Raw genomic sequence first — 15904 nt, forward strand, 5'->3', positions numbered from 1 at the left:
TAAGGGGGGTGAAGGAAAACCCTCACATCAAATTTGGGATGAATTTTGCAAAGGGGTATTTTTGTCATTTCATCTAACAAGGGTAAAATGGACATTTTACCTTTATGCAAACAGAAACCATCCATGTTAACGGCTCATAGGTGGGAAAACTGGATTTTCATCTGCCGTGGGTATCATTTTGAGAACGCATCTAAAGTTGGGTGGGAAATAGTCCTTCTCCCATTTATTTATTTATTTTTATAATATGGGTATTTTGATAATTTGAGATTTTTTTTTAATGTATATCTATTTACCTTAAATGCATGGTTAGTTAAAAATTTATAGCATTCCTTCGAAGAGCACTTTCAGAGTGGGATGTTACAAGTTGTTTAAGTTATATTAGTCAATTGGTTCATTTTTATTGATTTGATTAAACTTCATCAGCTTGTGTGCCATACCAGACAACAAACATCAGTTCCCTTATTGTTTTATCTCCTTTCTTAGTCTTTGCTTCGTGGAGCCAATGGACTATTAGGTAATCTCATGCAAATTAAACCGTACAAGCCCTACCAAGTCATCCTTTAGCATTTCCTCATCCCTACGGAGAATTTTTCTTTTATACTTAGGAAACTTTGTCCGGTTTGGTTGAATAAGTAAATTCTAAGGTATAATGATTGAATTTATAATTACTGTATCAGATAAATCAAAATCTTATAAGTGTAACAGAGACTCAAATATAAACTTTTCTTGATGGACATGGACACAGTTCGTGTTAGGTGGCTTTGATGCTCCATAGTTATCCACCGATGGTTAGAAATTTTGACAAAAATCAATGGCTGTATATCACTCATGAATGCTTTAGCCAATAGAGTTTCAACACTTGGAGGGTTCTTTTTCATTTAAAGAGGACATTTGAATAATCTTGACGAATTAAAAATTGGGTGTTCATCTCATTTTGATGACCATCTAAGAAAGTTTTCCTCTGAAACTTTTCATCCATAAAATTGTGCAAAAATCAGTGAATCATTTACGGTGACGACGATGACCACGACCACAACGATAACAATGTTAACGATAGAGGAAAACTTTTCAGTGTGTTTTATTCTCTGTTTGGAGAGCTTACAACGACTTCAAAAATGATAACAATCTTAACAATATAGGATATCATGTTACAGTCTCAATCTCTAGAAATCTGGTTACAAAACTGGAATTCTGGAGTTTCATACTACATAATTCCAGTTTGGTATAAACTTCCAGAATTCCTGAAGTCTGAAACACCAGAATTCTGGAGTTTCAGATTTCCAGATTTATGTTATATGCAACATGTTATATAAATATTCAATACAGGCAATTTATTGAACACAAAATATGATCATCACAATGAGCAAATCAGATTAAAGAATGTAATCAGAGGAGCATTAATTTGGTTAAGGGTAAATGGGTAATTTAAATTGTATAATATTTATAAACACTTAATTAATAATGTAAAGTAAAAGATATTTTTGTCATTTTATTGAAAAAGGAAAAATAATAGTTTAACTTAGAGGGTATTTTCGTCATTTAACTAGCACACCATAAACTAACACTTTCCGTTCAATTTAACGTCTCATGGGTGGACTTTGGGTTTTTCAAACATTGAGGGTGGGAATAGTGTTTTGGCTTTTAAAAAAATTAAACTAGAAATAGAATAAAGTATGCAACCGCCATTTCTCCAAGGCATGAATAAAAATGTTCTTTTCATCAATTCATGGTTTCCACCTGACATTCAACGTTCCATCTACCCTTCAATCGTCCATTTTCAATCATTGCCTAGGTGGGTTTATGCTTGTTTTGTGGTTTTATTCGTTGGTCTTGTAGAAATTGGGAAGCTGAGACAAAAAACAGAGAATTTTGGTGGAGAAAAATGCGGGATTTGGAGGAGGAAACGAGTCCTGATTTGCTGAAGAACACGCCCTCCAATATTGCAAGATTGGAGGATGTGATTGAGAATTCGAAAGGAAGGCAGAAGTATTTGGCTCAGACTCGGAGTCCCTCTGATGGCGGTGATGTGCGGTGGTACTTTTGTAAAGTCCCTTTGCTTCCCAATGGTTAGTTTTGTTTTCAATATGTGAAATTTGTTTCTTTCTTCTGGGTTTGAGCTTTGTTGGGTTAGCGAGTTGTTACTGTGATTGGTTGTTTTGATTTTGATGTGATTATGCATTGAGTTCCTTTGCCTTTTAATAGTTAATTTGGTTTATCCATGTGAAATTTTGTGTCGTTTTGTTGACTTTGAGCATGGTAGGTTAGTGAGATGATAGTGTGATTAGTTGTTTCGTTTTGGATGTGGGCATGTATTGATTCCCCTTCTTCTGTGGTGAACAATCTTTACTTGCTTTGGTTTTGTTCTACCCATTTGAAAATTTATGGGCTTCATTTAATTTCATTGCATTTGTAGAGTTTGTGCTGGTGAACTGTTACTGTGATTAGTTGTTTTAATTTAGATGTGAAAATGCATTGAATTCCTGTGTGTTTGGTTTGGTTTTGATGGTGTATATTTTAATTTTTATGGTCTTTTATGGATTTTGAGCTTTGTTAGCTACCCAAGCACATCAGTTAGATTGGTTACCATGATTCAGATGTGGGTACGTAAGCATTGGGTTTTCTTTGCTTTCCAATGGCCTAATAGCATTGGTTTTTTTGGTTTTTCCCTTGTAAACTTTTGTGGCTATCTATTGAGTTTGAGCTTTGTTGGGTTAGCAAGTGTTTTATTTCTATTAATTGTTTTGATTTAGAACTGGGTACTGGTCTGCAGTGAGTTCTTTTGCGAGGTTACTTTGCTTCGTTCTACCCGTATGACATTTCAAGTTTTTCTCTGTGGTTTGATCTTTGTTGGCTCAGTAAGCATGTTACTTATTAGTTATAAGTTATTAAAGTTAGTAGTATGTGGAATATTTTATTTGATAAATGTTGTACTATCAGAGTGTTGAAGAGTAAGTCAAAGTTGCTCCAAGAGGGGGTTCAATTGTGAGCAATTAATTGATTAATAGTTGCCACAACACAAATATTTGTGGTTTATTTCTCTTGAATAGATTTAGACATGATCAAATTAAAGATACACATGAATTTTCACAAAATGTTGCTCCTTTGGTGACTTTACAGAGCCAGCTGCTTCACTCCCACGAACTGAGATAGTGGGAAAGAATGAGTACTTTCGTTTTGGCATGAGAGATTCTCTTGCTATAGAGGCATCTTTCTTGCAGGTCTGTAACCTGATTATGCTTTTCCTTCAATTTCTATTATGATTTTGGGTTGGCCTTCAGACCAATCAAACTTTTTCGAATAACAAATAAGTTCCTGTTAGTTCATGCTTTTACTGATGAAAGATTTGAATAAATTTCCTTAAGATATTCAACAGGGGGTAAAAAGCAATGAATATAGGCAATTCAATATGAAGTGATTTTAGTACTAACTTTAAGAAGCTTTTGTTGAGTAATATTTGCATCTGACTGTTATGCTGGTCTTCCTTACTAATGCAAAAGACTAATGCTTATATGTTGAATGTACCTTTACAGAGAGAGGAAGAATTGCTCTCTAGTTGGTGGAAAGAGTATGCAGAATGTAGTGAAGGTCCTAAGGAGCAACCTAGTTCTAGTATGAAGTTGGAAAAGCAACCAAGTCTTACTTCCTCAGAAATTACTCTATCAGCCCAGCTATATGAAGAAGAAGAAAGGGTTGGAGTTCCTGTAAAGGGAGGACTTTATGAGGTAACCTTTTTCTGAGGTTTCAACTGTGGTTGTTCTCTGTGTTGAGTAAGGGTTAAATATTGCTTATGACATGATTTATTAACATGTTATTATTATTACTGTATGTTTTTGTCATGTAGATCTGGATGCTATGTTGTGTCTTCTTTATTCCATTAGTTAGTTATTTTAAAAACTTATATATTGACCTTTTCAGTTATTTATATATTTCTGTCTGTTAAATAAGTTTTGAGCAGACATTTTAATCTGATTTAAAAAAAAAAATTTATTAATATTTAAGAACCATCTTAGGCTATTACTTAACTCAGAGAATACTTCTGAATATCAAATCCGTACAAATTTTGCAGGTAGATTTGGCTAAGAGACATTGTTTCCCTGTTTATTGGAATGGAGACAATCGTCGTGTTCTTAGAGGTCATTGGTTTGCTCGTAAAGGGGGCCTTGATTGGCTTCCACTTCGTGAAGATGTTGCTGAACAGTTAGAGATTGCTTACTGTAGTAAGGTTTGCTGCATAATATCTGAATTATTAATGATTATGTTATTTGGCAAGGTGGAAACTATATAGACCTCTTTCCCAGTTTCTTATGTCAATATGCCTATAATCTATATATATAGAATAAGGGTGTGCATAATTCGGTTCAAACCATAAAACAGAATCGAATTGTTTTAAAATTATGGTTTGGTTTGGTTTGATTTGTAAAATGGTTTGGTTTGATTTAACAAATTCCCAAACTGTTATTTTCAGTTTCTGTTGCAGTTTGAGTGATTTTCAAACTAAACCAAACCGTTAACCATATTTATTTAATATATATATGTGTGTGTATATATATAAATGAATTATTTTAAAAAATTTAAACAATGGTAGTCGAATCATGTATTGTATTGTATAATGTGTCTTTTAAAAAATGAAATAATAAAATATTAATAAAATAAAAAAATTATAATTGACATGTCATTATTTTGGAAAATATCACAAATACCTTTAACATTTGAAAAATTTTATAAACACACTTACTACATCAGCATTTTCTCTAAAAAAGTGTATCGATTTATATCGGTAGTATGTATATTATTATAGGATACGTTTACTGTATCGTGTTAATTTGATACACCTTAAGATGTGTATGGTTTTTCACTTGTATCGTATCGTAAGATATGTATCGTGTATCATAGGATTTTGATAACTATGATTTAAATTGTAATCCAAATCGAACAATATTTTTTCAATTTGGTTTGGTTTGGTCTAAAACTTAAAACGGTTTCGTTTGGTTAATTTTTAAATCGTTTTTTTAGTTTGGTTTGAAAAAGCTCTTAAACCTCACCAAATCGGACTGTACACACACCTAATATAGAATGCTCTATCTGAAGCTCATTATGAAAATATTTATTGGCAAGGCATTGTAGGTTGATTACCTTCTTTAATCTATGCAATTTTAGGATGGTATGGCTTTCTGACAATAGTGACCTGCAGTTTGTTTTGTTTTTAAACTTAATTATATTGTAATTCTCTCCTTTTAATTAACTTCAATTCAACATTATGCTTTAGTTTTCCATTTTTGTATGGAAATAGTAAGAAGTTTGACTTTTTGTAGGTTTGGCGCCGGAGAAGATTTCAACCTTCTGGACTATTTGCTGCTCGAGTTGATTTGCAAGGCTCTACCCCAGTATGTATATTGCTTTGTGGATGGGACTTTCCAATGTCTGCTGCATATATATATGGAAATATTGATGTATCTGGAGGTTGTGCTTGTAGGGACTTCATGCACTTTTTACTGGTGAGGATGATACCTGGGAGTCTTGGCTCAATGTTGATGCTTCTGGTTTTTCTGGCATCATTAGTTTCAGTGGAAATGGAATTAAGTTAAGGCGTGGTTATTCCCATTCCCAGGCCAAAAAACCAAGCCAGGTTTCTAATTTTTCCTTTTTTAAAGTTTATTTAGCATAAAACTTCTAGCATCTTCATTTGTGCCTTGTGCTTCAGGAATATGTAATCAGATCCTGGTTAAGGAATTTATATAGCATTTCTTGTCTTGGAATGTATTATTTGTAATCTATGCTTGATTAAATAATTTCAGGTAGAATTTTCTGTCTTTTTGTCAAATTAATTTGCTTTCATTTGAAAATACTTTGATTGGTGAACATTATTTTGCTACGGAATTGATGTAATGTTATTTATGGATATGCTAAACACATTCAGGAGGAATTGCGTCAACAGAAAGAAGAGGAAATAGATGATTATTGTTCTCAGGTATGGAATCTGGCATTCTGCTTCCTGTTCTTATTTTTCTTGTTTTCACTATTACAATTATGCATGCCATTATTTAGCTTCCGTAAAAAGCATTTGACTATTATTTTATTGAACTTCTATTAATTTTAATAATATCTTACAAATTCAAGATTTCTTCCTAACAAAATTGTGAAGCTTTTTTGGACCTGCTAAAATTGTGTAAAGAAAGTTAAGCCATGGTCTCTTTTTGTAGACAATGGTCCTTGGGTAGGCATTGTGCATTGAGTGAATAGGCAAATAGCTATATTATCCTTATTGGGGAGATTCTCTTGATATAAACTAACTCGGATACATAAACTGACTTGGATGCATGATTCACCTCTGTCTAGTATTATAAAAAACTGGTCATTGTATCTAAGTGTTGCATATATGATGGCAAAGTAAAACATAAGTGATAGACTTGAATAACATTACATCAATTAAAACACTGCAAGTGTTTGAATATTTGTAGGCCCTGAAATGATAACTCTGTTTCTCAGTTTTTTTTCTGAATTAAATTATGCATTCAGTGCCCTTAGATGCTAGCATCCACTGCCACTGTATTTGCCATAAAGATGTATACTGCACCTAACTTGAGTTATTAATAATGATTTTTCAGTTGCACATTGCCTTTTTTGTCTGTCAATTTTTGTAATTTTTTATTTTTGTCCTTCAGTTTTTGTATTTAATCACCATTTGTTGATCTTTTCTAATATTTGCTGTCTCTGTTGGGTAATAATTAATTTTTAAAGTACAGTAATATTTAAGGTCTAACATGTCCTTTGATGTGCTCAATATAATTAATTGAGTTGTTTCTTGGATCCATTCAAAAGCCCTTAGAATTCTGTTGAAACTGAAATAATGTGTTTTGAGTAGATTTTAATCTTGTATTTTGATTGCATGTAGGTTCCAGTTAAGCACCTTGTCTTTATGGTACATGGTATTGGACAAAGGTTGGAGAAATCTAATTTGGTCGATGATGTTGGCAACTTTCGCCACATTACAGCAAGTCTTGCTGAACAACACCTTACTCCACATCAACGAGGCACTCAGAGAGTTCTTTTTATCCCATGCCAGGTGAATAAAATGTACTTTTGTTCCTAACTCTGTTTGTATGTAGTTTGATTCCATTGTGTGAATATTCCACCTTTGATTGTGTGGAATGTGGAAATGCATAATGTTTGTTGCAGTTTTGATGAAATTAGGCTATTTTTTGCCTGATATTAATGTTATTCTGTATGCTTTAGTGTGTATTCTCTATCAATGTGTTTGTGCTTTGGTAGCAAAATCTTCCATCTTTTGTTTTCTGAAATTATTGCCGTTTGGTATACTGACGTGTATATTATGTCACTGTATCTTTCAGTGGAGAAAAGGTTTGAAGCTCAGTGGTGAAACAACAGTTGAAAAGATTACTTTGGATGGTGTGCGGGGTTTGCGTGTCACGCTTAGTGCAACAGTTCATGATGTTTTATACTACATGAGCCCTATCTATTGTCAGGATATTATCAACTCGGTATTGCTTATTTCCATTTTTCCACTCTTCTTTCATCTTCCATTTTCCAATGAATAAGCTGTTTCATTATCCAAGTATAAAGCTTATTTCAATCCAGGTTCCTATTTTAGAATGACATCTGTCTCAATAGGTTACAAAGCTTCATGATAGTCTTTCTAAAGCTTTCAATTCTAGTTGGATGGTTATTTTGTCATAGTGAACATATCAAAATTTCCTATAAGAAAAGTTCTAAATGGTATCTTCATCCTATGCACACCAAAGGGGACATTGTTTTGTTGGAGATATCTTGAGAATGAATCAGTTACATTTTCTTTTGGCAAAGCCGCTTATAGTATCTGGTAGCTATGCCGGTGCTTTAAACTTGCATTGTAGGTCAATATCTTTATTAATTATGAGTTTTAAACATGTTTTGGTTCCAATTGTCAAAATGACTTTAGCAAATCTTACTTGGACATCCATTACATTATATACCCTTTCATTTTTTTCCCTCTAATATGGGACCAATATATTCCAATAGTATTATTTATGTTATAGTTCATTGTAGTCTTAATAGAAAAATGTAATTTTCTTATTGTAGGGTTTTTAAATTCATGATTTGCATCCATTTAGGTTGGAATTTGAAATTTATTTGAAGGTGGAACTGATGAAGATGCACTTCTGCTCCTCCAGGTTTCAAATCAATTAAATCGGTTATATCTGAAATTTCTTAAACGAAATCCTGGTTATGATGGAAAGGTATGCAGTTGGTATCTTTGTTTGTTGTAATGATCAAGTGATATTTTGGCTTATATTAGCATTTCTGTAGGTTTCCATATATGGCCATTCCTTGGGAAGTGTCCTCTCGTATGACATCCTCTGCCATCAAGATAATCTATCATCCCCGTTTCCAATGGATTGGATGTACAAGGAACACAAAGATGCCATCGAGGAATCTTCACATGCAATGAACAATCAAACTTCTATTGGTGACTCTTTGACCAATTTGAAGGGTACAAGCTCCGCTGAGATGATTGAAACTGTGGATAAGGTAGGGTCTGCTGATGAGGACAGGATGAGTGTGCAATCAACTCTACTGGAACATGAGGAAGCACCTGGTGAAGATTTTTCCGCCCCTGTGGATACTGTCATGTTGGGTACAGCAAAAGCTATGGAGCAAACAGCTAAAGAAGATGTTCATGAATTTATTCAAAGTTCTAGTGACATAGTTTCTTCAGATAATGGTGGCTTCAATGAAGCTAACCACATGAATGGTGCTGGCTTGGATGGCTTTCTGGAGAAAGCGGCTGAGGAAGGGAGCAAAGATACTTGTGATAATGACAACAACACAATTGATCTTCTGGAGAAAGAGGTGCAGATTTGTACTGTTTTGTTAATGGCTTTTTTGAACACTATATGCATTTGTCTAATATGCCCAAGTATGCATTTGTCTATAAGCATTTGAACACTATATGCATTTGTGAAAATTATGTTTAATAATAACAACAGCACTTATATTGAAATTTTCTGTTTTTAGATTGATTGTCTGAAAGCCAAAATTGCAGAATTGGAATCACGGAATCAAGGTAGAGGTACAACTTGAGATATGCATTGTGTTAATCTCTGATCTTCATTTTCTTTTTTTGGTGCTGTATGATGGAACGGGCTCATATGTGTTAATACCTCTGGGTTTTATTGGTTGCATTAACAGATACCAAGGAGGTACTTCTAATTGAGCCAAAGCAACCCATATCTGAGAAGCTTAAAACTGTGCCAGATGATGAGCCAAAGAATTATACCCCTTATATAAAGTACAAAAAGCTTGAATTCAAGGTCAGAAATGGAACTTCTAATGAGCTATATATGCGACATGATGAATCTTAATACTGATTTGACATCAATTCTTACGTATCAGGTTGACACATTTTTTGCTGTTGGATCACCTCTTGGTGTCTTTCTTTGCCTCCGTAATATCCGTATTGGAATTGGTAGCCCTCAATACACTTGTATGATTGAAATTTTGATGAGTGAATTTTCTAATTTTTGGGGCATGGCATTAAGAGAAATATTTCAATATTTCTAAATATATATATGGTTTAATTTTGGGTCTGCACAATGAAGTATTTCTTTTGTTCCTCATAGTTTTGGGAATTGTTTTCATCTTTAGAATTTCGAAACTGTGTGGTCATTATTGAATTTTAAAATTTTTCATATTTTGGTTAGTGGACTTGAGTGTACATCAATTTGAGTGGGAAATTCTTGATAAATTTTGATCAATATGAAGAATTTGCTTTTGATGACTTTGCCTATATATTTTTAATCAGTGTAAAATTGTAATGTGGGCAGTTTTTGTTAGTTAGCATTTAAATGTTTTTGAAAAGCTCATAATTATGCAATATGTAATAAATAATTTTGTATTGTGATGCTTGTCCAATCAGTCATACTTTCTCAACACTTGAGATATGTATTTCCAGCCCTCCTTTAAAATTCTTCATCTTTTGCTTTTTTTTTTTTAAATTTTAATTTTGGCTTTTTTGCTTCAGAACTTATGTTGTATGTGGTTCCATTCTTGAATATGTGGAAATCCATTTTTTTAGTTTTTTTTCCTTCTCTGTTCAGGAAAAGGACAAGATTATTGGGATGAAGAAAATATAAGCGAAGAGATGCCAGCATGTCGTCAGATGTTCAACATTTTTCACCCATACGATCCTGTAGCATATAGGTTTGTCTTTGCACATCCATTTTATTGCTGCAGCATGCTTTATTTATTTTATTCTGACCTCAGAAGTAGTGGACTGCTATTCAGCATAAAATGCTGCAATAATGGCATGTTGTCATACATGAGCTTCCTGACTTATGATTCTTAAAGTCTGTCAATGCAAAGAGGGACCATCATATATGTAGTTTTAAGATCACCATTGGTTTTGCTATGTAAAGATAAATAACAATGGGAATTATGTGATAGATTTTGCCTATTTAACTTCTCTCCCGGAATAAGATTGTTCTTTTTGTTGATATATCTTTGTTGGGAAGGGGTTTGGGTTAATATGTATAGTTTGGTTCCATTTGGTTCAGGATGAGGAAGTTATCATTGCCTAGATTTTATTTTATTATCTTTCATAGATTTGTTGCCCCTACCCTGATCTTTTGCTGACAGCTTGTCCACCAATGTAATTCATGTTTTCCTAATACTTATTGGTTTCTTATAAAATAAATCAGCATCTGTTTGTTCAATTGTTTTTTTTTTGTTTATGTGATCATGATGTTAATAAGAAACTTCATTTGAACATTTTAAATGTATATATTAAAGAATTACATGATATTTAATTTATTGAAGTTTTTTCTGTGTAAACACCATAAGTACAAATTTGGAATTTTTCATTGTTTCACAATCTAGGAATATTTCTATCCAAAGTGATGTTGTTCTTGTACTTCAAGCTTGCTAACACCTATTAAGGCGTCCCTATGGTAATAGCGTAACGATAGAATGAACAAAAATTAATAATATTGGAGAAAAATTTTGTCATCTGCTATTTCTCCCGGTTTCTTATCTCTCTAGATCTCTTGTAAGTTTATGGTTTTTTCTTCCTACCATCTTACCTCTGCTTACATCTTCATGTTGAATTAAATAGAAAAACAATTATATGGTTCAAAAGTTTGCACATTTGAGTCTTTAATTAAATGCCACAAAGTCTTTCACAAGGTGAAAATATTTCAGTTGGTCATGTTATACGTGTATGTACGTTTCTTGACTCGGAGCAAAACCAATGTGATTATGATGCTCTTGAATTGCCTATTTTCATGTGAAGACATGTATAGCTTATATATGCATGTGTGTTTTATTTTATGCTTTGTTTTTAATATTTTATAAATCTGGAAAATGTATGGATGTTTTGTTGGGGTTTCTTACACAGAGTAGAACCACTTGTTTGTAAAGAATTCTTCCCCTTACGCCCAGTTATTATCCCTTACCATAGAGGTGGAAAGAGACTGCATATTGGAATTCAGGTAAACTCCCTATAGCAACACACAATTAAGGTTATAATCTACCTTTTCCTCCCTGAGGAGCATTTTTTGTTTAAACAAAACTTTCCCATTTTGTAATATATCCTTATATATGTGATTTAGGAATTTACAGAAGATTTAGCTACTCGATCTCAGGCAATAGTGGATCAGTTCAACTCTGTAAGGGTAAGGTTCTGATACTATTCATTGTTAATTTTTCTTTTGAACTTTGTCACATGCATAAAATATTTCTAGTTCTCTGTTGGGCTTATCTTGTTTCTTTACACTTAGTAGAGAACATGAACAAGGTCGGTTTTTCATTTCTCAACTTAAATGTAGGCTATGCTAACTTTTTTAGAAACTCAGTTGATTATGCTTTGGCTCTCCTTCTCAGACTAATTATTTATGTCAGTATATGCATGCACAGTGACTCTACGATAACCACTTTCAATTTAGACTTAGTATTTTATTTGCTTAAGAATTGAAAGTCAAAGTGTTGGTCCTTATTTCACTCTTGGAAGTTGGAATTCTTTTCTGAGAATATTTTTTATGATGATTAAATTCGTATGGGGTTCAACTCTGTTGTAAATATAACATTTATGCATATAGTTATTTGATCTGAAGTTCTTAATTTTATGTGGTATTATCATGTTAACCTTTTTGTGTTTGGTTTCTGATCATGTGTGCGTTGACGCTCTGTGTTCTATTGCTATTGAGACAGGCTAAAGTACTTACAGTTTGTCAATCCAGAAATGCAGATGCCCTTGAAGGTAATCTAGTCTTCTAAAATTATTGCTTTATTGCTTTTCTGTTTCTTTATGCTGTTCTCCTTTTGTTCATACAAATAGCAATTACTGAAGTTACCCGCCTCCCTTATACCTACCCTCCCCTTCATTGTTCAGTGGGGAAAAAAATGAAATTTACTTGATCCATATTGATTTCCATATTTTTTCTGAATTCACTCAATAACCTTTTGTGTATGTTATAGAGGCTGAAAATGCCGAAGAGAAAGAAGAAAGGACCTATGGTGTTATGATGATGGAGAGGTTAACTGGAAGTGCTGAAGGACGGATAGATCACATGCTTCAGGTTTGTAGTGCTGTTTGATGCTTGCATTTACTGCTATATCATGTTATTGCAAATCTTTTAGTGTCTATACAACTGATATTGTGTTGTTAAGTTGATACCTGTTACCCTCCATTGATGCGTACTCTATGTGACAAATTTGACCCATTGTTTTCCCTCCTGAAAGTCTTAATGTTTAACACTGATTAGCCATTTGGAATGAGTTGATAATCTTAGTTAAATGAAATATAATCTGATTTAAAGGATATCTTCCTCTTACTAAATTTAGATGAAAAAGCAACAAGCTATAGATTCTGCATGGAAGGTGACTACTTGCAAGGTTGTTGTCCTCTGAATTATTTCTCAGGAGCTTTCTGAGTATTGTTGTCATCGGAATGCTATAGCTCCAGTATCATAGATGAATCATGTCTTAAGACCCAAGTAGTTAGTTTGGTGGGCAATGAGGGTAGTGTTGGGATTTGGGAATTGTGGTGTCTTATTGTTTGTCAGTTGTTGGCATTGTAGCCCTTTGCTACCATAAATTTACTAAATACTATGTGAACATAAGTATTTGCCAATGGTCATAAGAAGAATGTCCAAAAGGTGATGCATACAGTACAAGATGCTTATTAAGTACATTAAGGATATCGAGTTTGCACTGTTGAGCATTTTGCCTGAATGTTCCTTCTTATTAATAATAGACATGATATTTTAGTTTTGTTTTATATACCGTCACTGCAAGTTCATCTGTTGATTTCTCCTTATGTTTATATTTTATAATGCAGGATAAAACCTTTGAACACCCTTATTTACAAGCTATTGGATCCCATACGTGAGTGCTTTTTAGTGTGAACCAAAATATTTAATCTTCTATATACTTCAAGGCTTTTATGCAGTCTTCTTGGTGTGAACCAAAATATTTAATCTTCTATATACTTCAAGGCTTTTATGCAGTCTTCTTGCATACATTTTGATAATTCCATTCATTTTACCCAACAAAATGCGGTATCTCATTAGTTGCCTCAAGGTAGCTTGGCATGAATGTTTTTGATTTATATGAAGCATATTAATTAAATCTTTGACATGCATCTTTCTGTGATATGGGGAGCATTTACCTGATTACCCTTTTTACTTGATGTTTACTATTCTCTTAAGTCTTAAGAGACTTTGTTGAATGTCCCTTTTTACTTTGATGTTTCTAATGAAAATATGTTTTTCATTAGAAATCATAGAATTACCCTTTTTACTTGATGTGGTTGTGTAGTGTTAAATCATAATCATACAAATTTATCAACCTTGCATCTTATTGGCATTTATGTGTAATGAGTTTTAAGTTTGATGGAGAAAGTGACTCTGGAAAGGATGATTAAACCATTTTGGCTTAAATGTTTTTAAAACAACAGCACTTGTGATACGAACCTTAGGAGAACCACACTTCAAAAGCTAGCTATTGAGATGGGAGAGCCCAAGACCATATAAACCCCACATTAGTTGTCCATACTTTCCAATGTGGGATTCAAGTCCCATACCTTGCACTTGGGATCTTAACATACCACCACGCTTCGCAGCCCCGACGCCCACGCGGGTTGGTTGTGCGCTAGCTCCCTGCTAGCCCCGGGCGAACACTGCAATGTCGGCGTCACCACCCGCGCCGCACGATTGCGACTGGGAGATATGCTGATGGCTCTGATACCAAATGATACGAACCTTAGAAGAACCACACCTCAAAAGTTAGCTATTGAGATGGGAGAGTCCAAGACCATATAAACCCCACATTAGTTGCCCATACTTTCCAATGTGGGATCCAAGTCCCAGACCTTGCACTTGAGATCTTAACAACTTGACTCTATCTGTTTATAACTTAATTACTATATATTTGGTTGTGATGGCTATAATGTGTATGTGATGTTGCTAAATTTTGTTGAAGTACATGTGCATTTGCATTAGTATGATTTTTTTTGTTTAATTGAGTCTCTGTGTACAGAAATTATTGGAGGGATCATGATACTGCCCTTTTCATATTGAAACACTTGTATCGAGATATACCTGAAGACCCCAATTCATCTACATCTTCAGGCGAAGGCAACTCAAAGAGTGAGACTGCTTCCACCGGTTGGTCCGATCAAAGACAGACAGCAGAAGAAGAACTTCCTCTGACATTCTCCGACAGAATGATGGTTAGAAACTTCTCAAGGAAGGCTAAGAAGTTTATGAAGAAGCACTGATTATATCCGAACTCAACCGCTGTATTTTACCTTTGCAATCATTGATGATGCCAAAACATTGAAGGTAATAGCATTCATGCATTTGCGATATTAATCAACATAATGTGGAATTTTTGTCCCACAAAAATTGCATGAAGTCATCTACTGGTAAAACTTACCGCTTGATAAATAGATGATAGTTTGCAAGTGTTTGTAATATGTAGTTTTGTGACACAGTAGATGCATTGTTTCTCAGTTGTTTATGCACATAGGTAGGCACACGCACCAATTGAACTTACTGTGTAGAAAATGTGTTGCTTGTAACGTAAGTTGTGTTGTAAAAGTTGAGGTGTAGATAGAATACAATAAAAGCTTCTAAGATTTTTTGGATTTGTCAATTGTAAACCATGTTTATTAGAGTAAAAGGTGTAATATTTGGTTTTTTAACTATGATGGCAACAAATTGATGAAAAAAATAATATCATAAATAGAAGCAAAACTATATCACCAAATAATTAACAATTGCTTTACAAAAAATTTGTACTTAAAAATTACTCCACCACCATTTTTTATAGCAATCATCATGGAAAGATGTGAAGACATGGTAGGAGTTTAATTGTGCCAACCTTTCATGGTGATTTTTGTTGTAGCTTGTGAACCTTCAAAATCACTTGTATTTTAATAGTTTGACGGTTCTCACTGGTAGCATCTCCGAGGGCAGCCTTGATAAAGTTGGTAATGTCATATTGCAATATGCTTTTTTGGTCTTCAGGGGTTTCAACTTTGGAAAGTAAGTAGGAGTGTTGTGATTCAAATTGTGTCTTGCAACCAAGAATCGTAGGAGGGTTAATATTTTTGAAGAAAATATTATGTAAGAACGAGGAAACAAGGTGTTGAAGTGAATCAGTCTATAGAGTGATTGGTGACATGTATTATGATGTAATGAAACTTGTATAGTCTATCTGGTCTGGTGAGATGAAATAATCACCATCTTGTAGTAATGAAATATTAATAATGACTTGGTGTATTTCATAGCTGTAAGTGATTTCGGAATCAGAAGAACCCATAAAGAAAGAATTTGAAAGGGAATAAAAACAAGTTAAGAAAGAGAGGATGAGAAAATAGTATAGTTGGGCATGTTTTAATATACATGTT

At 33.6% G+C, this 15904-nt stretch overlaps 1 protein-coding gene across 5 annotated transcripts; it reads left to right on the forward strand.

Moving 5' to 3' along the window:
* The first annotated feature begins 1695 nt into the window (after positions 1 to 1695).
* LOC123228819 (phospholipase SGR2) lies at positions 1696 to 15790 on the forward strand. 5 transcript variants are annotated; one of them, XR_006504755.1, is made up of 22 exons: positions 1699 to 2066; positions 3118 to 3218; positions 3531 to 3722; positions 4067 to 4222; positions 5313 to 5384; positions 5474 to 5626; positions 5918 to 5968; positions 6893 to 7063; positions 7350 to 7499; positions 8169 to 8234; positions 8305 to 8847; positions 9013 to 9067; positions 9187 to 9308; positions 9391 to 9463; positions 10095 to 10197; positions 11390 to 11483; positions 11604 to 11666; positions 12202 to 12250; positions 12469 to 12569; positions 13331 to 13377; positions 14530 to 14834; positions 15522 to 15790. XR_006504755.1 is itself a non-coding variant. In XM_044654274.1 (21 exons), the coding sequence occupies exons 1-21, from the start codon at positions 1883 to 1885 to the stop codon at positions 14641 to 14643; spliced, it is 2568 nt and encodes an 855-aa protein (XP_044510209.1). In that variant the 5' UTR covers positions 1696 to 1882; the 3' UTR covers positions 14644 to 14681. The 5 variants fall into 5 exon arrangements, 4 of the variants coding, with proteins under 4 accessions (XP_044510209.1, XP_044510210.1, XP_044510207.1 ...); XM_044654274.1 differs by lacking the exon at positions 15522 to 15790 and having other exon boundaries at positions 1696 to 2066; positions 14622 to 14681; XM_044654272.1 differs by lacking the exon at positions 15522 to 15790 and having other exon boundaries at positions 14530 to 15139.
* Positions 15791 to 15904: the final 114 nt, after the last annotated feature.

Source organism: Mangifera indica, chromosome 11, assembly GCF_011075055.1.
Source record: "Mangifera indica cultivar Alphonso chromosome 11, CATAS_Mindica_2.1, whole genome shotgun sequence".
Classification (NCBI taxonomy): domain Eukaryota; kingdom Viridiplantae; phylum Streptophyta; class Magnoliopsida; order Sapindales; family Anacardiaceae; genus Mangifera; species Mangifera indica.